The following is a 22993-nucleotide window of genomic DNA, read 5'->3' as shown; positions in this document are numbered from 1 at the left end:
TTTACTAACCTCTTGGATTAGGCCATCTCAGTGAGCGAGCATCTGTAAGAGGACAAGGCCTCAGCCCCACATATGTCAAAATTTGATTTCCTAAAGTCTACTCTATTCCTTGGATTATTTTTTTTTTCTCAGTTATGCAACAACTGTATAAACACAACTTTAGGAACAGGTGAAAATCTAATCTTGTCTCACTCATACATTTAAACAGTTCTTTCTTGAAATCTTACCAGGTAGATCGTGCCCACTTTGTTATGAAAGCATACACCCAGGGCGAGGAAGTGTCAAGGAAAAGCTGGCTGTGAGCTCCCAGCCTCTCCCAGTTTTGCAGTGGAGCTGAGCTTTCCTGGGGGGATTCTGACCCCAAGTGCTCCCCCACGAGCAAGAATCCTGAGCCAGCATGCCCAGTTTGTCCAGCTTTTGGATGGTGCTCAAGAAGTAAAGTGCATTTGCTTGATTTGAGATTGTTTTGCTTACTCCTTTTAATGAATTTCTTTGAGTAACAAATTAAAGTTCATTAATATGGAGTTGGAGCTTGGAAGAACTGCCCATAAAGAGAAAAACTCTAGACTTTTTTATCAAGAGTTAAAAAGGTCATCGGTCTCTTGTGCAATTATGCAAGATCAATCTTACTGCCTCTGGTTTGGTGCCCGATTGCTCCATTACAGCCTTTCTCTTTGCTTTCCTGGCATGCTATGATGGGTTTGACATTCATTAGCCAAACCTCGCAGCTGAAGATGAAATACCAAAGTTCTGGCATTTAAATGATTTGAAGCCCACATATCTTGTCTCTCAAGCACCCTCACATTCCTTAGCTGTGTAAACATGGAAAAATGCCACAGGAAGAAGCTAGCTCAATAGTGCTGTGTTTAAAAGCCTCTGCAGCATGACTCATTTGGAAAAGGTTTCCTTATAAGAAGAGTTTGGAACAGTTAAAAGGAAAATCCTTCCCTCTGCACCTCTTGTCAGACATGGTTAGGAAGAGTAAAGTACATTTGTAAGGCCCAGGACAATGAGGGGCCTTGGCCGAAGCTGTTTTGTGGGTTTAAAAGTCACGCGTTCACATTTTTTTGAAGGTTTCCAACCTCAGATGCTGTTTTATGGCCATATCATCATATGACTGCAGACAGCTACAGACATGACCTATTTGTGCCCTGTTCAGGTTTATGGTAACGGCCTTTATTTTCCCTGGTATGAAATTTTGGTGGGCATTGGGAGGGGAAGGATTGTGTTCCTCATCAGCAGACATGGAAGGTGACTGTACCACTTGATTTTGAGATTGTCTTCCTGTGTCATAGTGGAATCATGTCTAAATTGAGCAGCTAGCAGAGAGACTGGGGAGATGCTAATGAACAACACTGATTTTATTGTGGTGCTGAGGCTCAGCAAAGCCAGGTGCTGCTGTTGTCAGTGTGTTACTGCTATCTGCTAAGGATCTGCAAACAGGACCAGCCTAGTTGACAAAGTACTAAGGTATTAGAGAGGCGGGGCAGAGCATGAACACTTCACCAAGTTATTTTCTTTTTCATTTCATATTTTAATAAAGCAGAGGAAAAGGTGCTTTTGATTGCAGCGCCCCAGGCCTCAGCCGGGATGGGGGGCCCATCTGCTGTGTTTGTTTTCTTTATTGTATGGCATGTTTGTGGTTTGGATTTGGTCTGTGGTGGTGTAAAACATCTTCGTTAGAAGTGGGGGAGTCTGAGGGCTTGGTTCCACAATCTAAAGCAGATGGGAAGCAAAATGCAAAACCCCAGGGGGAGTTTACAGCAACGCATTTGCTTGGAGAGGGAAAGTGGGCTGCAGGCATGTGGGCAGCTACTGCAGCCCAGCCGATGCACCTGGCGCTGTGGAGCTGGGGCACATTTGGTATTAGGTTGCAGGGAGTAAATGCAGCACTAAATGCCCACAAGCTGCAGGCACCATCTGTAGAGTATGACGTTCCCTCAACTTCAGGGACAGGCACTGGGAAAATGAGTTAATATTTATTCATTCTGGTTTATCTTAGCAAAGGTCCCAGCCAGGACACGGAGCGCTTTCATAGTTAATGCAGTAAACCTCTCAGCTGCTTGTTTGGGATTCTGCATCGAATCTGCCAAACCAAAGATGCAAAATCATACCTTGTGTGTCCAAAACTATCACAAAACTGGCAAAGACCAAGATCAAAACCCAGCAAATAGTTGTCAGGAGCCAGTCTGCTTCACAAGCAGGTGAACGAACTGATTGTGTCTGATCTCTCAGCTCGCAGACATCAGAGGCCAGTCTGCTGCTCTTACCCGGTGCCATAGGAGTCTGCCCCACAGATGCTGTTTGGCTGAAAAAGCAACTGCCCTTAGCTGGAGAGGGCATGCACACTCCCGTGTTTTCATTTGCTTTCTCTCTCTTGCAAGTGCCACTGAGATCTCTCAGCTCTTCCACAGCAAATAGTATTTACAGTCGCTTAAAATACAGCTGGTCACAAAAATAGCAAACAGGAGTAAACAGTCTGAGGAATTGATCCAGCAGTGGGATAAACCCCGCTGCCGCCAGCCGCCATTTGGCAGGGACGGGGAGGGGGCAGGGGAAGGGGTGCTGTGCTGCTTGCCAGCAGCGAGCCCTGCTGCCGGCCTCCTCGCTTCCACACCAAGTGTGTACGAGCTCAAGTCTTTCCACCGGCAGCTGCGCTATCTCAGCTTGCAAAGCCTGAAGATATGCTTAGATCTACACACCTGCTGCAGCCTGGACTTGCTCCCCCTGAAACCACAACATGCAGCTCTAGAGACACTGCAGTTGAGGCGGTAGCCCGCATCTCTGTCCCAGCTGCCAGAACATCCCCATGATGCACACCCCTGAGAGGTGCCTCAGCCAAAAGGACTGCAGGCCTGGAAGGGTCACCCAGCTTCGACATGCTGGCTTCTGCAGCCCTCCGCCAGCTGACCCCCAACCCCAACGACTGCAGGAGCGAGCTGAGTGAGGGGCAGTTTGCTGGCAGAGGGAGCAGACCTGTTGGCAGCAGCGCTCATCGAATGTCCTGTCCCTCTGGAACCAGGTTTGGATGAAGTGCACCAGCTCTGGGCCCTGCTGAGCTGCCTTGGGGCTCTGCCAGCACTGGAATGAAGACACCCAGGAGCTCAGGACCATCACAAACCTGGTGCCTTCTACTGTGATCGCCTGGTGCATTTCTGCAGTAGAAACGTGCACCAGTGGGTGTGTATACATGTTTAAAACATTCCCTCTGAACACTTCATTGATGCATTTGTCCTCCTGGGAGAGGATAAGGGAAGAAATATGATGGATTTTAGTCACACTACTAAAAGCACTACCAAATGGCACACTGATATGGTGGAGGTGGGTGTGTTATAAGACCTCACACAGAAAAAAGGTTACGGACCTGTTCTCACTGGGACCATGGTGGAACATCTGGGTTTTCTGTCTGGTAGGCAGCCTACAATATTACTGCTTGTTATAAAATTATGCCGTGATTTATACACATGTATGGCATGAGCGTACCACGAAACCTACAGGACGTAAAAAGTCTTTGGGTGAATAGCAATGCAGGCATTCTAAAGTTTACATATCCTAAATTTTTATGTTAAACTATATAATCCCATACGATATTAGTTTGTTTCAAAATCTGTACAGACTGCCATCATTTGTCCAGGAAACCAGAGAAAGTGAGTATACTTGTACAACCTAAAAAATTAACTCTGCAGCAGCAAACAGAACTCCTGCAGCCAAACTGGGGCTCTCGGTGATGGTCCTGCACAGAGGGGTAAGAGCAAAACCATATTGATCATTTCATGTCCTTTAGAGACATCAGTGCTTTCCATGAGGAAAGAAAACAAAATAAATAAGAACATTTAGCATTTGATTTGTGTTCCATTAGAAAGAAAAATGAGGTGAGCAAGCTAATATAATGTTAATTAGCATCTCATTAAGAGGTAGCAAGGCTGAAAATATAAACATACAAGCAATATGCGTGAAGCAAAGACCGTGTTTTTCTGGTTCCATGATTAGATTTGCTTGCTTTTGTTTTCTCATCCACTAGATTGGAGACAACCATGTAGGCTTTTGTCTACAGGTCTGTGCATTATTATTGTTCAAAGTACTCCAAAATCAGCAAGCTGTATTTTTGCTTTTAATTAGTTGGCAAGGTGACAAATCATGCAAGTGTCTGTAAGACTGCCTATGGGAAAATCCCATATGAAGCAAATAGAAATTATCTCCCTTGGGAGACACAGTGAGACACCATTATTTTTGGCACAGGAGGAAAGCTGTACTTGAAAGTAGTCTTGTCTTTGATTTGTTATCAAAGCTGAAACTATAAGGAAGCCCAAAAAAGGACTTTTAAACTGGAAATATAAAAATCCCAGATGAGTGCAGATCCCCCTTGATGAGGCAAAAAGCAAGAACTGAATTAGCAGAAGGTACTGAAAGAACACAGAGACAAGCACTGTCTCAGCACAGGAGCTACACACCTTCTTAGGACTGCAAGAGGTAGGAGAGGTGCAGGGTGGGACAGAAAGAAGTGCCCAACCTGACTGCACAGGGCCAGGACACTGCTGCTAGTGCGAGGCGGGATGATTACAGCCCCCTGTACACCAGTCCCTGGAAGGCATTCAACCAGATCCAGGTACGTATATTGTGTGTGCAGACATTGTGAGGTTTGAGGAGCACTGCACAGAAGGAGAACTACCTCATCACATTCACTAGTTTGGGGCGTGGGAGAAAGTAGCCTCCCAGGAGCCATCAGAATCTGACTGGGAAGGGACAATGTGCAGAAGCAAATGGGCAACATACAGTATCTGAACCTGACAAACTATCCAGCTTATTTCATTTAACTGCCACACAGATGTCAAGGGACTTTTGAGTTGTCCCATAGGGTCTGGAAGCAGGCTCCCATACCATTTCCAGTGCCAGTAAGTAAGTATATATTGAGATATACAGCTGTCCTTTTCAGTCCTGGCTCTGACCTCTACATCCTTTAGATGCTCTGTTCAAATCTGTAGGGGAAAAAGGTTCATCCTGCATTTCTCTTTTAGGTCCCACAAGTGTTCTTTCTTGGTTTGTCTCCTAACTTGCTTTTCCATTTCCTTCAGTGGCTCCTCTTCTTTCTCCTGTTATATCCAGTTTTTTCCCAGTGTTCTTTTCATCTTGCTACACTTTCCAGTGCATGCTACACATTTCCAGGATCTCCTCTAGTAGATGAGTACTGGCTTAAATGAATTTTCCTATCTTGTACATTCCTGATTTCTTCTCTGCTGTTCTAATACCTCCCCTGGACTTCTGGTGTTTCATCAGTTATGGATAGCTGCATACACTACCAGCACAAATGGATCCTTGTGTTCTTACAACCATGCTGTATTTACAGTTAAACTCTCCACTGCACATGCATCCAGGCTGCCAACACAAAACCTTCATGTTCTATAAACAGTACTTCACCAGCATGTCAGTGGCTTAAAATTCCTCTCTGTAGCCAACTGTATCTTGGCTTGATTACTGTCCACACTTTTGTTCAAAGACAAAATTCTGTGATACCAATTCTTTCCTCAGATGCCCTTGCTGTCCTCAGTACTGAACCAAGCATCATTCTTGTTCCTTCTTCCAGTCCTTGTATAGCTCTGAACCTGCCTGCCTTTTGCTTGTTTTCTGCCACACAGTCCTGCCTCAGCAGGGCTAGACTGCGTTTCCATGTTTCTGCACAGAACTGCATGTGCTTTTGCTCTAAAGCATGCATGAACATCAAGTCTGAGCTGTTTGGTGAGCATCAGAGTGATCACTGATATGCCATTCAATTGATCTGCACTTGTGTAGCAACTCTGACATCTCCAGAATGCCCCAGATTTACTGTGCATGCACACACCATTTGTGTGCTGCAGACAGAAGGGCCGAAGCTTTCCAGAAAGATCAAGTTGACAGTGTATGTGCAATAGCATTGACCTGCCCTTGGGTAGGACTTCCATGTTTAGGATTTTCTAATATCCGAAAGCCTAGAAAAATAGATTAAAATAATGAAATTTTCTCCAGACAAAATTGTAGGTAGAAGAATTACATGCTTCTATGCCAGGTGTCTTTTTTTCTCACTCCTTCATCATTACACTTTCTTCTGTGCCAGGTGTCACATCTGCATTAGCAAGTATGACAGAACCTTAGATACTGCTATCTGCAGATAACCTCTTTCTTACTGACTGCAGATGTCCGTGCCTTGCCACTACCACTAGTGGTTTTGGGGTGTTCTAAGTTCATCATGGTTTCTCATGATTACGAGCATTTTGAGCTCCCATTTGAAAACCACTGGACACTGCTCTTACAGTCATGAGCAGGCTTATTCAGAATACAAAATTTTATTGCAATTGTTCTGCTTCTGTATTCCTAAATGAAGGATTGTTATATATGCCACACATCCTCTAATCTGAGTGCTAGTTCCTCGGCAGCAGAGGTGAACTCACTAACAGGCTTCCCCCCTGGCATGATGCCCAGTGTTAAGTGATCTCACCTGAAGTTCTATTTCAGTTTCTTTCTTGAGGTCTTGCAGCTGTTTCTCGAGTGACTTTATCTCCTTCTTTCCTTCCTCCTCCCTGAAGAAAAATGGGAAAATACAATCACTTGAATGTATCAAAAAAGACAAGAGCTGTTTGCCTAGAAGGAGAACTTCCAGTCTCCTGATACATTGCATCACCTAGCTGAGCACTGCCCCACTTACCCTGCTCGCTCAGTGAGTTTGTAACAGCTGAACTAAAAGAAGCGCACACAAAATCTTGGCCTGCTTCTTCAGAACAGCCAAAGACAAGCCCCTTCCCATGGCTGAGTAGCAAAAAAGACATTTATGGCTTCACTCTGAGCCTCAGGGAGGCAGCACATCTGCAAGTCAGGAACAGAGACTCCTCACTGAAGCTAAATTAATCCCAAAAGAAGAGGTGCACAGACTGAGCAAAGAGGATGGGAATGAAAGGGAGAATGAATCAAAAAACAGGGGATGCTCTTGTTGAAAGCCTGGAGTGGACTTGGGGATGATGCAATTCCTATAGCAGAGGGAAGAAGCCTATCATGGAGTGACAGTTTCTGCATTTCAGGCAAAGATCTTGTTTCTGTGCAGAAGCATGCCTGGTCAGCAGAGAGTGCCAAATCGTGTAAATTTCATTATATGTATGGAATGTGTTTTTTATATATCAGACTTAAAATCTTTCAAAAAACACTGCCTCAGATTCTGAGATCCATGAGGAATATGAACAAAGGCCAAAAGCTACAGAGCTGTTTACCTGTTTAAAACAAAACAGATGCATTAGTGTTCTAGATCTTATTATTATCTTATCTCACTGAGTGCTCTTCTAAGCTTTTATACTTATGACTTGATTTAAAGCCAGTAAATACTAGAGGTGGTACCTGAGCCTTTGTACCCTATCCCAACCTTACAATCAAACACACATTTTATTTTCAGAGTCCTTAGCTGGGTGACTGTGATAAACAAAAGCTCCTGAAAAGGAGTTCCAGTCTTGCTTCAGACTAGTATATTGACACAAAACCAGACAAAAATATATTATATTGAAAGACAGATTAAGTTCATTCCATGAAAAGAATGTATAGTAGAACAAACCACATACTGGCTAGATATGATTGATAGAATGGAATAAAAATGATGATGTCCCTTCTGATTATAATTTGTCTGCTTCTTTCCACCTTCCGGTATTGAATAGTTATTCCACAAGCAATTGATGCTTTCATTTTTGCTTTCTGTCCCTTCCATGGATAAACAATAAATCCCTTGGGTTTAGACAATGAAAGAGTTGGGTTTCGTGCTTGAAATCACACATTTCACTGGAGGCAGACCACTGAGCCACCACTGGGGCTGTTCCATGGGCTCATGACAAATCATGACTTACTGCAGCTTTGCTGTCTATCCTAAGTGATGGGCCTCAGCTGCTACACAGAACAAAGTAGCTTTAAAATGGTCAAATACTTCTCTGCTGACTGCTATTCTTTCTGACAGGCTGGGGACTGGACCAGAGCTTCTTGTGCTAAAATAACTCCAAACCTCTGGTGCACAGAAGTTTGAGTTGAGATTATAACAAATCCATACCCTATCAGATCTGGGACAGAAGAGGATCTATAATGTAGTAGCTGGTGGATTAGCCTTAAATAAGACCAACTGCCTCTCTCACCATCTGTGCTAGCCCCTTGCTGCTACTGGGAAAAGGGAGCATATTAGCATATGGGTCAGGGCAGATCCTCCTGGGCATCACATAACCTGAAGACCATATGTTGCTGGCCCTGGTTTGAACAGATTCTCTGCTGCTCTGGCTTTCACTGGGGACAAGGAGTTAAAAATCATGGATCTCTTACATCACATTATGTTTTAATTGATATGGAGCAGCATTTGCATTAATGCAGACACTGGTATCCACTATGGTGACAGCTCAGGCAATTCCTAGCTCAGATCAGTATCTGAACCATCAGTTATTTCTTTCTGAAAGGGAAAGAAGCACAATTTGTAAAGCAGACAGAGTAGTTCAAGATGGAAAAGTGGAATCTTTTCTGTATCTTGGGGTGTTTTTTTTCCTTTTTAGCATGTACTGAAGGGGAATGGACTTTAGCTTTGAGCAGTTAAGCAGGAAAGTATTGAACACAACACTGACCTGATGAGGAAGTCATGAAACTTGTTCTTTTTTGCCTTCTCTCTCTCATTAGCTTCCATTAGGCTATTAAATGTTCCTGATTCCTGCATCTTTTTCATAGTGACTGTAATTACATCACTTGCATACTGCCTGCCAGGAAGAAAAGGAACACAACAGTAATTTATAGATGCTGGTACTACAGTGTCTGGTGCCTCTATACATTATTGATCGCTAAAAAGGTAAGGAAATATAAGATCCCATTTCTGTTCTTATGTCTATCAAACCCAGGAGTGCTTCTCCCATGATACCTGCTTCTTGTACATCTGGAGAATTCTGCATTAGGAGTTGGTTGAAGTGTATAATGTAAAAATTCTGCCCCTAATGCTACTTTAGGAAATAATGAAGAAAGAGGCACAAACATATCCACGCTGCGCCAGACTCTGCTGCTATCAGGAAGAAGGCTGCTGGCCTGCAGTAGTGATGACAGCTACATATATCTTGGACAATGAGACATGAGAATGCAGACAAATGTATCTATGAAGGAATACCTGGGTGCCAAAACATCCCAGTACAGCCCTAAGCTGATCTTCACAAACACATGGGCTTGCCCAGTTTATTGAATTTCATGGTGCATATGGTATTTATATTTTAGCTGCATTTTCCTCATTTGTATTAGGATCTTCTTTAATCCCTTTGTTGAAATAATATTAAAGGACAGAAGCCAGGATGCAAAAAAATGCATAGTGAATGCTCAGCTCCCTAGTCTCTCTTTTAAACCAAATGCTGCTGGTCTTTCTGCAAATCAAGGCACTGGATTACGTGCAGGAATAAAATTTATTTCAAAAAAAAAGAAAGAAACTCTTTGCTCTTTATATACATTATCTGTTCTATAAAGGAGAATGGCTGTAGCTGCCATAGAGGCTCTGTGTGCCCTGCAGAATAACTGAGTTCACAAGGCAATGCTCAGATCCCACTTTGCCTGGACATACCTGCTAGGGGAACCTGACTCCACATACCAGAACAGCAGCTCTGGCTAGTACCTAGCATGAGTTCCACCCAAGCAACCATTATCAACTGGGTAATATTTTGCAACTCCATTCAAAATAAGCTGATTGTCATTACTTGTCATCCAGGGGCAAACAAAGGCCAGAACTGAATGGCCTATGAAGCTAGACCCCACTGCTCTCTTTAGAGGCACTCCTTCCAGAACAAGAGCGAACTACACCAGCAGTGGGAGAATGGGAAGCCTGCGTTTTTGCTTTCAAGGGATAGACAGTGAACTTCACAGCTCTGAGCATCCCCCACAGTCATATTTGTGCTTCACTCACCTGTCAGCCTGAATTTTTCTGAGCTTCTCTAGAGACAGAGCTCTGTGTTTCATGGCCCTATTGGGAAGATGATGGGCACATTTTAGATTTTCAGTTTTCTGCAGCTGCTGCTTGTGTTTGATGCTTTTCAGAGACATGGAGGTAACTGTTTCCCCACTCCCTTGCCCTGCTGATGTAAGCTCTTGGTAGTTAATGTCCAGCTCCTTCTGGGTCTCTGTGATTTCCTTTGTTTCCTGGATGCTGGTCTAAAAGGGAATAAGAGAGACCTGCTTGCACATTGGGCAGTAGAAATAAACCAATTGCAACGTTATGTGAGAGGAAGAAAAATTAGTAATAAACTAGAATGAAGCTATACTAAGAGCAGTCAATAGTGTATGTTGCATTCTGCAAAAATAGAATAGCAGAAACATTTATCTTGGTTAGATTTGACCACACAATGTAGGCTTACTAAAGTTTATGGGATCAAAAGTCCTAAAGTGACAGGACTAGAAAAGGCCTCAAAAGGTGAATTCATCTGCTCCAAGAGATGACGGTTCAGATTGTGTCATTCCTGACATGTTCTTAATGACCTCCAGCAACAGAGACTGTGCGCCCTCCTGCCAGTGCCAGCACATCACAACAATCTTTACCATAAGAAAGTTAGAAAGTTTTTTCTTGTCAGCTGCAGTTGAGACCCTGGATTCTTGTTCTAGTCTCCACTGGCATGGAGGAGAAATCATTCTGTCCTTCTTTGCAGCAGCTTTTATGTATGGGAAGACTGTTAGCCTGTTTCCCCTCCACCTTCTCTCCATCTTAGCCATTTCCCACTGCCTGTCACCATGACCTTTCCCTACAATATTACAGTTACAACAAGAGCTGAGATGTGTGGAAATAAAAGTGATAGACATCAGCTTAGCTGGTTTTTTTTGACTGAGTGACAGCAGAGGAAGTATAACATGAAATCAAAGAAGAAATTCAGAATAGTGGCAGCTATCATCTACATGGAAAGGTATCCTGTGGCTGGGTACAATTTTATTTAAAAAGCCTCGGAAAAGCAAAAGCAAACTATAAAACCAGGTGAGGCCTCGCTTCTAGGAATTTCCCTGGTTTATGTGCTGTGGGTAAGAATGAAGGTGTATACAGTGGGATATTAAAAGAGAAAATTTTCTTGTCTGCCTACTGGCATCTCTGTGGCTGAACACATAATAGCAGTACAGCTGAAGTCAGCTAACGCAGCCACTGCCAGCCCTGTCCTAATCCATAGATGCCTACTAGCCAGCCTGACTGCGTGGGGAAATGGATTAGAAAGCTCACAGAGCTGAAACATTTTCCAGGAAAAAAAAAAAAAAAAGACAAAAAAAAGGTTATTTGTAGCAGCACCAGCTTTCAGTCCAGATCCCTCCACAACCACACACACCTTTGTGCCAACACAGCACAGAGGGCAGAGTGAAAACAAGCTGTCAGGGCAGCAGCTGTGTATGCCAGTAGTAATTCCAAGAAGTTATTTGTCAAGTGAGGATCCATTAGTGATCTGCGATGGTGCCTCAGTCCATGAGGGCAGTGTGTGGGGCACTGCAAGGGGGTGCTCCGTTCTGGGTATCTTGGACACCCCCAGATGGGATGAATCAGCTGCTGGCAGTGCCTGACTCACCACTGACTACAGAAGGAGTCTAGGTGACTACATACTTAATTTTGGGGCAGTTAAATTTACATTAAATGAATCACATGCAAAGTATACATAGACCAATAAAAATTATGGCGTTAAGATAAAAAGGGCTTAAATAGTTTGCTGGTGATGGCTCTACTTCAGAAAGAACTAATTTTGGCAAATAAACCGCTTCAACAGCATGTAGATTTTATGAATGTTCTGATAGATGTTTTCTAATGTGTGGGAAAGTTCAAGACAGGCTGTAGCTGGATTGTCTGTGAACAGGAGGAACTTACACACTAATAATTGCCAAATAACTATGTAAGAACAAGGAGTTTGTAAACTGCACATGTTACCATCTGTGTAGTCTCCTAGCTGTTTACCTTTTGCTAGTCTTTTGCCCAAAATTCAGCAAACGGAAAGGCTGCCTTCTTCTGGGGGATGCACTGGCTGAAGCAATGTACAAGAGTCCCTGATTTGGAAAATCAGTGAGGTTCTGGCCAACACTATGATTAATCCTCTCAAAAATGTCATCAGCTGAAATCTAGTTGTCAGTCTTTGAAAATGTCATTGATTTGTTTGACCGACAGAGCTCTAGGGTACTTTTCAAATACAGGTCTTCTACAAATTCAATGATAACAGCAAATGTAAACTGAGAAATGGGGAGGAGTAGCAAATTACAGAGCACCAAAGTTAGCAAGCAGCTTCCCTAAGCCATTTTCTTGTTTCTAAATTGTTTCCTTCTTGATTTGTTTTGGCATCTTTAAGAATGCAAGTAGGGTTTATAGACTGTGAGAAAACTGTGTTTTAGTGACTCGATAAAAATTAATGTGTGATTGAAGAGAAAAGCTAAGGTGTTTTCTCTATAATTTAAGTGTACCTTTAGAAGGTCTATCAACCTGAGTCTGCGTGTCTGAACAACAACTCCTACTGTCCTAGAGATATGCTTTTCTCCTGTGTTTTTGCTGCTGCACGTAAGAGGTTTCCCATCCAGCCCTGTGAGGGAGAAGCATCCCCTGGAAGCAGGTGAGGCTGGCTCACAGCACTCTTTTAAGGGGAGGAGTGCCCTCTGTTGCACAGTCTGAGCATCGTTCACGCCCTGAAATTTACTGTAACACCAACTTCTGCTGCTTTGCAGTGGATTTTTTTGAAAGAAAAGGTAGTATGGAAAGGAAACGTGTAGAAAACAACATGTTGATTTACCTTCCTCTTGCGTTCATAAGTGGTACATTAGACAGAGTAAACAGTATTAGATCTGAAAACCTGGATCCCAGTTTTTATTTTCATACGGGTCACACACTTTTTTCTTTTTTGAAAACAAAAACAAAACAAACAAACAAACAACAACAACAACAAAAAAAAACCAACACAATTAAAAAAGAGTTTAAAACCTACTTAAACTGGAAACAGCCTGCTATGTCATGTAAAATATATGACAACAGAACTTAAAACCATTTCCCCCTCAGGATGGTCCCATCCTGTTTCCTATGTCTACCAGCTACCGGAAATATCACGACACCTTCATCCACAGCGACAAACCTCTGCCTGAGCATTAGGGCTTCTTCTCTATTCTTTGTATCTCTGCTCAAACCCTCTTAGTCGTGATGCCTATTAGAAATCACCTAATTAATAATGGTCATTGAGAATGGGTAGTTACTATATATTTTGAAGTGGAATCTTTCTTAATTCATTGTCTGTGGAGACTAAAGGAACTTTAGCATGGACTTAGGAACAGAAATACCCTGGTTTTGAGTACTTTCAAGTATCCTATCCTTTCTTATTTTCAAAATAGCTGCAGATCTGTGTAAGAACCTAGATATGTTTTGTTTCATTTCCCCTAATACTTTCCTTGTCATCTAACCACCGCAATTTTAAAATTATAAGCCCATGAACCTCATCTTGGGCCAGTAGGGTCCTTTGCACAAAGTCTTGACAAAGGCTTCTCAGTGATGCTGCAATATAAACATTAAAATTGATCATCCCTGCACTTTTATTGTGTTTCTTCACCCAAGGGTCATGGAGCATCTTGCAGAAAAAAATATCTGAGTTGATTTTTTAAAAATGCTGCTAGAAGACATCAAACCAAGACAAGAAGACAACCAAGAGAGATTTCTTTAAAGAGGAAGGATAGAGGCACGTACATGGCTGATGTCTGTCTTGCCCTCATACGAAACCGGCATGATATATCCAAGAATTGAGAGCTGATCAACACAGTTCTCCAGCACAGCAGTAAAAAGCAGAGCTTCTAGATGAGTGAATTTTTCCATTTCTTCAGTCTCTGTGCTCTTGCTAAGAGGAACAAAGACAAAATACACCAATGAAAAAGACGCTATAGTATTAGTAATGTTAGTAACAATAGTTTAAACTAAAGATAGACCTGAAATAGCCTTATTTGCAGCCTTTCATATACTTCCCTAGCTTTGTTTATAGCCTTTCATACACTGTTTATAAGAGGAGCCATGCTCTGCTAATGGATGCATTCAGGAACAGTGGGAATGTTTAGCTTTCACAAAACAAAGTAGGTCCTGGTCCCTCCTACAGTAGCTCTGGGTAGATAGGCTGAGGAGGGAATGGATGTGGAAGGCACAAACTGGGTAAGATGGCCTCACCATTCAGTTCAAGGAGCAGGAGTGTTTCATGACGGCCTCTGTTATTTGGGAAACAATTGAATGAAGGTCTCTTTTTAACAGGAAAAAAATAAATCCACGTCTTGTAAAATCTCGGATGGTGAACCTTCATGCTCTCATCATTCCTCGCTATTACTGTGTAGCCTTAACGTTTTTATGATCCCAATCTCCTCAGCAGGAACTGTTACCACCTTAAGATGTTGAAAATCACACAAGAACCAATAACTGGACTAAGTAAACTATCTTTAACATTCAGTGTTGTTCTATTTTAAATTGCATTTCAAATGTGAAACTGCTCTGATGTACACTTAAGCATCCCTTTGCCTTGCTTACAGATGGAATACTGTGAAAGCACATCTAGGGGATGCTGGAAATGCACTACTAATCCAAGTGAAACTGGTCCATTTAGAAAAATGCATAAGAAATCTCTTGCATAACAATGGAGAAATTCTCTGAGATTTGTAATGTTTTGGTAAGACATTAGACAATCCTTTCAAACCCTACACTCACAAAACAGATATTTCTTATATAACACCTAATATAACTAGAGTCTGAGATGGCTGATATCCTGAATGTCATTGCAATGGAAGCATCAACATCCCCTAACAAAATCTTCATTTGGCTGCTATACCTACAACTGGATTTGTGCCATCTATAGAATCCTCGAATAAACAAATTCTGGGTCTGCAGAATATTATAGTCCAATCTGTAAGTATGCCAAGGAAGTACATCACACAGTGCCTGTTAGCATGATTAACAGGATAAGACATGGCCATATTCTATGAAAATTAAAGAGGTTTAGAGGCAGTTATGCTCTGGATCACTGGAAATCAGTGATTTTTCATAAGCAACTTTATATGTGTTTAAAAAATACATACTTGTTATAAGCTCTCAGAAACTGTTACCATTTGTCCTCATCCTTTTTTGTTGTTTTTGTTGAAGAAAATAAAGTAATCGACAGTTGGAACATGAAATTAAATTCACTTAAGCAGAAAAATTGGGTCACTTTTCAGTGCAGGTTCATTAGATGTCTGTTAGTACAGAACAGGCAAACCAAACAGAAATAACTTAGATTTTATGTATTTGTTTCTTGATGTCCCTGTCTCTTGCAGTAAGCACTTCAATGCAACATGTCTTGAAATGTACCGTCCTTTGTAACAGGGCACAGCTCTTCTTGTGCATAACACTACAACTAGAAAGCCTAGTGTGTGAGTGGCAGTCTTTTTCATGGCAACTACCTGGGTAGTCAATGAGACTGAAATATCCTTTCAGCCTAGACCATTTTCTTCAATTAACTGAATAATAACTCAGAACGTAAGATTACCAGGTACCCAGTCTTGCATTAAGGATCTTCACAAGAATTTCTGCTATCAGGTCAGGAACACAGGATAGAAGAGAGGGTTCAAGGGCGGCATGACTCCAATGTTATGAACCATGAATAATGCAAAGTGCTATGATGTGGCAGGACTGGTATTTTCAGCAAATATAATGCAGTATTAGTGTCACTGCATAAGGCATCGGTAAACTTCAGATAAGGCACTGTGCATGTTTTTAGTCGTTTGTGTTAAAAAACATGCACAGGTACAGAAGACGACTAGTGGGTGATCATGGGAATAGAAATTCTGTTTTACAAAAGGGTAAAAGAATTGAGGACTGTGATTACTCTCTGTAATGATGAGTAGATACCAGAGAGAGAGAGAGATTTAAGTTGAAGGATAATACTGGTTCAGGGTCAAAGGAGTGTAATTTCCCCTAAGCCAGGCATTTATGGTAAGGTTTCTAACTTCTGGATGGATGAAGGTATGGCACAGCCTTTCAAACAAGGTTATGGTAGAGGCACCCTAAATTATTTCAAGAAGCTTGCTTAAATCAAGTCATGAAAAGACAACAGAAAAATTCTGAATATTATCGATATGTTTACTATCCTTCTTGTACTACTTAGACTGATTTAGCTAATTAATCCCACTAGTCTGGGCTTTTGATGGTCACCTATGACTAAGAAGGAACTGATTTCCTCCCTTTGCTTCTGAGATTTTTTTTTCTCTCCTTTCTCTTCATTATATATATAAAAAAAAAAAAAAAATTGCTACAGCATGAGATAGGAATCTAATAATATTAACAAATAAATAGCTAATAATCTGTATCATAAACTAAACCCATCACTTTTCCTTTCTTTTCAACCTTGAAATCAATGATGGAAGTGGAAATGCACGAATTAAGTATTTTTACATAAAGTTGAGAAAGTCAGACAATGTCTCTTTACAGTCAACAGGCACTAATAAAATATTTTTAAAATGTCACTCATTTTTATGTTTTTAAGAAATCTACGGTCCCTATTTTGAGTGTAAGAAATATAAGAAAAATCTATTACATGTGGAGTCCTAATGCTAAAAATATGGTGAAAAAAGATTTGTTCTGAAATCACTGTGACAGATGATTATGACAGCATTCTTGAAAGAAGAAATAATACTTGCAGCTCTCATAGGAAAAAATGACTTATTTGGAAACAAAAAGGGATGCAATAGCTTTTCCTCTATCCAATCAGACGCTTCTGTCCAGGAGAGAATTAACTCATTATATTAATGTGCATTAAGAAAGCTCACAGCTGGAATGTTTCTCTAAAGCCTGCTGGTTTACTCCTATGTATCTCCTCTTATAACCATATACTCAGCAGATGCATGTGCCAAGCCAGTATGCTCTGGGCTTATGTTGACTTGGAAGTGAGAAGGAAACTGCTGTCTGAGGCATTAGGAAACACTACAAATAGTGAGCTGCTCTCCCTGGATTTTAGCATTAATGAGGTGCCCACAGACCATCCTGATGCAGCCGTTGGCATTGACCTTAATCACTGCACTTTGCTGAACTCCTTCATTAAACTCTATGAATAATAATAATAAAAAAAAAGAAAGTGAAAGATTCAGTTTCCCCCAAGAGTTTAGGTTGACATTCTTCCCCTGTTGATCTAAAGAGAAAGAAAAACATATCAAGAAATAATTTTTAAAACAACTGTGTAAAAGCTCTGGCCTCCTGTTCCTTTGGGGATTCCAACTCCCTCTGCTTGTGTGAGAGTCCTGGATGCACATTTCTCCCATCCTGCTGCCTGGTAAACTAAAATGGCTTCAAAGGCAGCATTTTTTTGCAGCATTCTTTTTAGTCAATTAAGGAAATACTGCTGAATTCCAGTGAGAAAATTGAAAGCTGAGAATGTCACATTTCCTTCAGCTCTGTTTTGCAAATGATTGGCAAAGAGAGGTTCTGAATATCCACAGTGGCAGCAGCTGGGCCATAAATCAGAAATAGCTTAGTTTTTACCAAAAAAAAATGTCTCTTAGGCAAGGAAAATAACTGTGGCCTTACAAAACTCTGCCTACCACTACAGATGCTAGAACCTAAATTGTACATTAAAAAATATATAAAAGATACATAAAAAGATATATGAAATATATAATAGAAAAGAAACCTTGAAAAGCTGAAGTAATCTTGGGTTTGGCTTAGAGATACAATTTAGCTTTTATCCTGACTATAGAGAAAAACTTTCCGCTCCTGCTCTCTGAGGCTGTACTGATGAGTACCCAGGAGAACCGAGTGCAGGAATGAAAGACATGGTGCTACTTTTAGCTGTATATCCCATATGGGACCAAATCTGTATGGGACAGGAAAAGATAAGATTTAGGGAGCATTATTGGCTGTGGAATCTCTACTGCTGGAAACAGAGTGTTTTGACAGATGTTTATTCTCCTCGAAGCAGGGACTGTGTCCTCTCTCTGAGCAGAGGTTCCTAGCACACATTTGATACTGTTAACTGGGTAGCTTACTGAGTGTTGCTTTGCTGCCCACCTCTTCCTCAAAGTAGAAGTCAACAGAATAATTTGGAGTATTCATAACATTCCATCCCTTCTCTGTTCCTACTTCCTAACAATTTAATCTGAGAAAAACCTCTGCTTATACGTGCTTACAAGGCATTGTGTGCTGCTACCCTGGCTCAGCAAAGTGCAAATAAACTTAATTCTCCTCCTGGATCAGAATCTAATTCCTCAGTCCAGGTTTATGCCCAGCTGGTGACAAGGTGACGGTAGATTTTGCTCCTGAGATCTGATTTTTCATAAAAGCACTATGGACACATGTTCAAATGCAGCTTAAGACACTTAGGGACAAAGTTACAGCGAGAGTTTGGATGGCCAGGGCACCTTTTGTGTTGGAGTATGTTCTTAAGTCACATAAAGTGTTCTGAACATGCACCTGAATTTCTGGCTATGTGAGGGAAGTGACAGAAATCGGGAGCGAATGACCTTGACTTGGGAAAATGGGTAAGTACATGCTTCCATCTGTTCTTACTTAGGAAAACACGGGAATGTGAGACTTCATTACAGGGATCTGATCATAGCAACGCATGTTTTCTGTCCCCAAGGTGATACTGGGAGTAAAATAAATGCTGAGATGATTTGCTATTCAAGGTTGAGAAGAGAGGAAGACGAGCAGTACCCGGAGATCAGCCATCACCAGAGGGCCCCAGAGCCCTGCCCATCCCAGAAGCACCGAGCGCTGCCCCCTCGCCGGGCTCCTCGGCCTGTTCCACCGCCGCAGCCCGCTCCCGCCGCCGGGCCCGCTCACCCTGCCAGGTCTCCGCGCCGGGATTTACCCTCCCACCCCGGACGGGCCCTGCCCACAGCGGCTGGGCCGACGGTACCGGGCCGCCCCCCCCCAACTCCGGCGGCGCTCACCGGGCCGCGGCGGCGCCCGTTTCCATGGCGACCAGCACGCCCCGGGGGCCTGGCGGGGCTGCCCAGGCGAGTGCCTGAACGGCGGCGGGGGCTGGAGCCGCCTCTCCCCGGATCGCCAGCCGGGGGAGGAAGGGGCCGAGGGGACGGGCCGCGGGACGGCGCTGGGGGCCGGTGCGCCCGCCCCGCCGGGGCCGCCTCGGTTTTGCCGGCTCAGGCGGTACCCGCGGCCTGTCCTTCCCGGCCCATATCCCGGCAGGCAGCGCGGCGGTTCTCTCTTTCGCCGCCATCTTGGCTTGGCGCCGCGGGGGTGAGTCGGGGGGACGTGGCGGCGGAGGGAGGGGGTTACCCCAGCCACGGAACCGGCGGCGGGCGCGGGGACCCCGGTGGGTCGCGGCTGGCACCGTGCGGAGCGGGTAGAGGCCGGGATGGCGCTGATGTGCGGCGGATGATCCCGGCCGCCGATTGAGGCCCGCAGCTGAAGGTGGGGGGGGGGGGTGGGGTGGTTGTTGGGCGCCTGGAGCGTCCCGTTCTGTGGGGAAACGGTGTCTGTCTGTCCCCTTCTGTTCCCCGTGAGGCGGAGCCGTCTTGGGGAGGGTGGCTGGACCGGGCCTGCGGCAGCTCCCGCCCGCTCAGCCGGGCAGAGCTGCGGGCTCATGCCTTCCGTGTCGTTTCTAGGCCTGCAGGGACCCGGGTTCAGGAGGACGCCATGACCGGGAGGTGAGTGACCTGCCTCGCTGAGATGGCTCTCGGCCCGCTGTCACAGAATACTTTTGACAGGTCTGCTTGCAAACAGAGCATTTATGAGGGTGTTTTGTTAAAACTGTGGGCTATGATTCGTTTTCCTGTAGCTGCTCTCATTTTCCAGGATAGCTCCTCTGCCCAGTATCATGCTGGGCTATCTGTTAAACGGCCACAGTTGTGTCTCTCTTCTGAAGCCTCTGCCTTAAGCTGGCTGTAGCTGTTCATACGGTGTGCCACGCTTTCCCCCGCCTGTCAGTAGGTGCGGGATATTAATGGTGGTTTTGTTAGTACTGTGTGAAGCTTCACTGTACAGTAAAGGCTTTGACAGAATGTTTCCTTGAGAAGGCGGCTACTATGCTGTCGAGTTTCCTTATGGATATAGGGATTGAGTTTGTAAATGATGGAGGGTTTGATGCTGAATCACAGCTTTTTGCCTTAATATTTATCTGTCGAGTTTATTTTCTGTTATGTGTGTGCATAAGTAGCTTAGTTTAATACTGCTATATTATGCGACAGTTGCTGAATGCAGTTGAGACAGACACGATGTGTAGAATGAGCCCTACAGTTGCTTTACCTGCATAGTACAGACAGGTTCTTGTCATGAAGAATTGTTGAGGAGTTTGTATGATGTTACTTGACCAGTGCATGTGGGACTGTCTCTCGGGCTGTCCCCATGGACTGCGGTTAATTCCTTTGAGGCTACAAATTAGCAGCAGTTAATGTCTTCTCCTATAGCAGTTCCTACAACACGGGAGACGTGACTTTGTGGTGTATAGAGAAAAATAATGTTTGCTCATCACAGGGTATTTGTAGACCTGTGAAAACATGACATCTACTAATGCTGAAGTACTTTGGTTTTAGTATGAAGCCTGTAGTGCCAGAATTTTATAACAAGCAGAAAGATACAGAGTTCTTATAAATATTCATGTTCTAGTTAGCTTTCCTTTGCTCACCCCACGTAAGGATTTGCAGTAATCTGTAAAAGTGAAAGCAGTGGGGTTTTTCGTTAAATTACTACTGGTGTGAAAATAGTTTCTGATGAAACACAACATGATTTGTTTTTACATTTGATGCTTTGGAGTGAATTATAATTTGTAAGTATTTTCAATGCTTATAGGCTGTGGTGCAAGGCCACTTTTGCTGGCTACAAACGTGGCCTCCGAAACCAGCGGGAGCACACCGCCCTTCTGAAAATTGAAGGTGTTTATGCCCGGCAGGAGACAGACTTCTACTTGGGCAAGAGGTGTGCCTATGTATACAAAGCTAAGAAGTAAGTAGTTTTTTATAGTAATGCTATAATGCCTGTATCAGCTTTTACAAATGCCAGGATATGAGCAGTCTGTTTTATAGAGCTTTTGTTAGAACTAAAATTAATTGGGCTCAGTTTATCAATAGAATGTCCATGGATTACTGTATAGACCCATTTCTTGGGTTGGTTTTGGTTTTAAGGTCTCTGATTATTTTTGCTTTAGTTGGCCTGTGTGTTCTTGATTCAGATCATGAAATGATGTGAAATAATCATTCGCTGTTACAGACGATGTGTTAGAGAGCAAACGGGATGAGAAGTTTTGTGTGAGACTGTCAAAAACTGAAGGCGGGTTGATAGAGTAAATTGAAAAGAGGTGAATTTGTGTTCAGTGCTGTTGGTTACTTAAACAGTAGAATTATTTTGTGACACCTGGAGGAATTTGTATCCTGACTTTTGCATGCCTGTGTCAGAGCACTGTCATTTTTGTTGTGCTGACATTGGTGGATGCCTTAAGAGCAGTTACTCACTACCTTCCACTTATTTTTTGAGTGTAGCTGTTAAAATTCAGAATTGCCTTGAATAAAATTGATTGGACTGTTAACTTGACCACCATCATTTCTGAGGTGGCATATGGCTTTTCTTCTAAAGCAATTTTTTGCAGTTTATTGCAGTGACTTAGTCCTCTCCTGCCTGTGGTGTGTTTGGTGAAATCTTACAAATAAGATGTTGCATTTTCTTTGGAGTTGAAATTGATAAGTTTTCAGTTTGATTGTCTTAGCATCAGTGTTATCCAAATTTTTAAGCTTTGTGACTTGTTCAGAGTTTTTCAGCAGACCTTCTGATAAATTACAAGCTGCGATACTTACCTGTTTGGAAGTTAGAGTGAAAATCCCAGGCCTAGCAATTTTCACATGTAATAAAAGTGGAAGGTGATCCAAATAAAGATGGCTGTGGAATGAAGTTATGGCATTGCCTTGAAAAGGCACTTCTCTGCCCCCAGCTGTGAGTGGTGTGCTCAGCAGTTCTTTCTCTCTTTCCTCAGCAACACTGTAACGCCGGGTGGCAAGCCCAACAGGACACGAGTGATCTGGGGGAAGGTTACCCGCGCCCATGGCAACAGCGGCATGGTTCGGGCCAAGTTCCGCTCCAACCTTCCTGCCAAGGCCATTGGACACAGAATCCGGGTGGTAAGAGCAACAAGATATTTATTGGCAGTTTTCAGGGTGCCTTTTAATCCCACATAGTATGAGGGAAAACTTAAACTGTGGTTTTGGTCTGTTGCTGTTGTGTTTTCACCGTAGCTCTTTGGTAAGTGCTCCATTTGCAACTAGGAGAGGTTTATTGCTGGCTTCTTGTGCTGAGGGGGCTTTTCTTGTTATCAGGAGTGTTTATACACTTGTTCAGGTTGTCTGGAAAGGCTCTTTCAGTTCTGGGAAACTTCCTCAGCTCCCTTCTAAAGCTGCCTTGATTTCTTTTCCGCAGATCTTTTATGTGTGTTGTTGCACACATCTACTCCAGTTCCCAGCAACTGATAGATTTTTTTTTTTTTCTTTTCCTCTCCTACCTCCCTAATGTTTTAACTGAGGGGCGTGTTGTCCTCACCTGCCCACTCAGACCTACTCCACAGCTAACATTTTAGCCACAAGGCTTAAGGCAGACTGTCCCTTTAGGTCCCTCACCCAGAGTTTTGATGCAGTATCTTCCTAGTGGTGTTGTCAAGTGGAGTGTCAGAGGGTTGCAGTCCTTCCTTTCTGTCTTTTCTCCTAAGCCTTAGAAAAAGCACAGTAGGAGCAGCACAGTTAAATCCTGAAACCGGACCCGTGAGGACTCTTCTGTCAGTGAGCAGGAGGACTGACTGCCGGGGGCACCTGTACCCCGGCAAAGTGCTGCTTCAAGTCACTGAGCTGGTTGTTACACTTTCCAATTCTTGCACTTTGTAAATGGGAGAGTCACTTCTATAGTAGTTGAAGATCTAGACTGTAACTGCAAAACTTCTGTTTAAAATAGTACAGTCCAATACCAAGATTTCTAACATGTTTCTTTTATTGTCTTTTACAGATGCTGTATCCATCTAGGATCTAAATTTTTATTGGAAATAAAATGGAGAATCTGTTT

General features: G+C 43.1%; 2 protein-coding genes across 3 annotated transcripts in view; one reads left to right on the top strand and one right to left on the bottom strand.

The window, feature by feature from the left end:
- Positions 1 to 19175, bottom strand: part of IQCG (IQ motif containing G) — a 24332-nt gene extending 5157 nt beyond the window's left edge. The window contains exons 1-5 of the mRNA XM_042799070.1: positions 18889 to 19175; positions 13682 to 13829; positions 9914 to 10158; positions 8607 to 8735; positions 6470 to 6551 (exon numbers count right to left, since the gene is read on the bottom strand). Coding sequence (XP_042655004.1) covers positions 6470 to 6551; positions 8607 to 8735; positions 9914 to 10158; positions 13682 to 13829; positions 18889 to 19175 — 891 coding nt within the window. The remainder of the gene's footprint in view (positions 1 to 6469; positions 6552 to 8606; positions 8736 to 9913; positions 10159 to 13681; positions 13830 to 18888) is intronic.
- Positions 19126 to 22993, top strand: RPL35A (ribosomal protein L35a). Of its 2 annotated transcripts, none has more exons than XM_042799080.1 (5): positions 19126 to 19195; positions 19564 to 19605; positions 20747 to 20899; positions 21921 to 22065; positions 22937 to 22993. In XM_042799080.1, the coding sequence occupies exons 2-5, from the start codon at positions 19595 to 19597 to the stop codon at positions 22958 to 22960; spliced, it is 333 nt and encodes a 110-aa protein (XP_042655014.1). In that variant the 5' UTR covers positions 19126 to 19195; positions 19564 to 19594; the 3' UTR covers positions 22961 to 22993. The 2 variants fall into 2 exon arrangements, with proteins under 2 accessions (XP_042655014.1, XP_042655023.1); XM_042799089.1 differs by lacking the exon at positions 19126 to 19195 and adding an exon at positions 19248 to 19271.

The sequence above is a fragment of the Tyto alba genome, unplaced genomic scaffold, assembly GCF_018691265.1.
Source record: "Tyto alba isolate M040663 unplaced genomic scaffold, T.alba_DEE_v4.0 Super-Scaffold_10, whole genome shotgun sequence".
NCBI classification, from domain to species: Eukaryota; Metazoa; Chordata; class Aves; order Strigiformes; family Tytonidae; genus Tyto; species Tyto alba.
This window is presented reverse-complemented; position numbering and strand designations above follow the sequence as displayed.

What these genes read in the sequence shown, in the direction of transcription:
- RPL35A (XM_042799080.1), top strand. An exon ending in TATGTATACAAAGCTAAGAA is followed by an intron (nt 20,900 to 21,920) that starts GTAAGTAGTTTT and finishes CTCTTTCCTCAG; the next exon opens with CAACACTGTAACGCCGGGTG. An exon ending in TTGGACACAGAATCCGGGTG is followed by an intron (nt 22,066 to 22,936) that starts GTAAGAGCAACA and finishes TGTCTTTTACAG; the next exon opens with ATGCTGTATCCATCTAGGAT.